We start from the raw sequence: 1315 nt of genomic DNA, 5'->3' as shown, positions 1-1315 counted from the left end.
CTCGTCTCCTCCCTACGACCCTTCTATAAGGTGATATCCAGTTGCTTACAGATGGGTCTTGAGTCTCCAATCTGCACTCCCCCTCATTCACAGTGATATGATTTTTTGTTCTTTGATGCCTGATATCTGATCCTATCGACACCTCCTGATTACACAGGCTGGTGTGCTTCTTCCAGGTGGGCTTAGTTAATTATTTAGTTATTTATCTTCTCATGTTTTTCAGTTCCTGATTTAAAAAAGAAGCCAAATCTGCATTTATTCACTATGCACTATCTAACCTTGTTTCTACTCCTTGTTTTTCACTTTCTTGGAGTGTTTGTATTATTTTGTTTTTAACAGTATGCAAGGGATAATAAACTATGGTGTTTTATTGACACTCACATCATAAGGTTATTTTGAAAGATCCCCCTTACATGAATGGACCTTAAAAAAAAAAAAAAAGTCTCTGTTAAAATAAATAAATAAATAGAAAAAGAAAAAAATTTTTAATTAAAAAAAAAAAAAAGGCTCTGTTACAACTAAGAAGATGAAAGGAGTCATTGTTATCTTTTCCCCTAGAAATCCAGGAAGTGAATGATTGTCTGCCCGGGCACTTCCCAAAGGAAAGAAGGGTGGACAGGATGGAACAATGCTATGAAGATAATGCATTGGAAAATACTGTTCCTCGGCACAAAAACCTTTCTCCTTTAAGGGAAAATCGTGGTATATTTGATCTATCTGAAAGACCTGTGAAATCAAATTTAGCTTCACCAGCCGTCCGTCAGAGACGAAGCAATGTAGTAAATAAGTCTGCCAAACTTCACAGAGGTGAAAAAGCCGTACAAGCCTTTCTTCAAGCTGGCCACAAGCAATTTTGCACTGCAGTTAAATTCCTTGAGAGCCAAAATTCAAGCAGCACTGAATCTCAATACATTAAGCATCAGAAAACCCACAGAGTAGAGAATCTGCATGCAGGTAGGGAATGTGGGAAAATCTTCATTAAAAAGTCCTTACTTGCTGATCATCAGATCATTCATGCTAGAGAGAAACCCTATAGTTGCAGTCTGTGTGGGGAAGCCTTCTTGAAAAACTTCAAGCTTCTTGAGCATCATCATACAATTCATAAAGGACAAAAACTGTATCAGTGCTCAGAATGTGGCAAAGCTTATCTCCATAAGCCACAGCTCAATGAACATCAGAAAACACATATGGCAGAGAAGCCCTATATATGCCATGAATGTGGAAAAGGCTTCATCAGAAAGAGCCATCTCACTATTCATCACCGAATTCATACAGGAGAGAAACCCTACGTATGCAGTCATTGTGGAAAAGGCTT

At 38.0% G+C, this 1315-nt stretch overlaps 1 protein-coding gene across 1 annotated transcript in view; it reads left to right on the top strand.

Annotated features, from left to right (window-relative positions):
- LOC101650989 (zinc finger protein 613-like) overlaps positions 1-1315 on the top strand; it is a 16428-nt gene that overhangs the window by 10563 nt on the left and 4550 nt on the right. Inside the window, 1 exon segment of the mRNA XM_045292422.1 lies at positions 559-1289. Within this exon segment, the coding sequence (XP_045148357.1) occupies positions 559-1289 (731 nt within the window).

Source organism: Echinops telfairi, unplaced genomic scaffold, assembly GCF_000313985.2.
Source record: "Echinops telfairi isolate 266 unplaced genomic scaffold, ASM31398v2 ScPeMD7_655;HRSCAF=1070, whole genome shotgun sequence".
NCBI classification, from domain to species: domain Eukaryota; kingdom Metazoa; phylum Chordata; class Mammalia; order Afrosoricida; family Tenrecidae; genus Echinops; species Echinops telfairi.
Note: the sequence above shows the minus strand (reverse complement) of the source record. Positions and strands in the feature narration are given on the sequence as shown.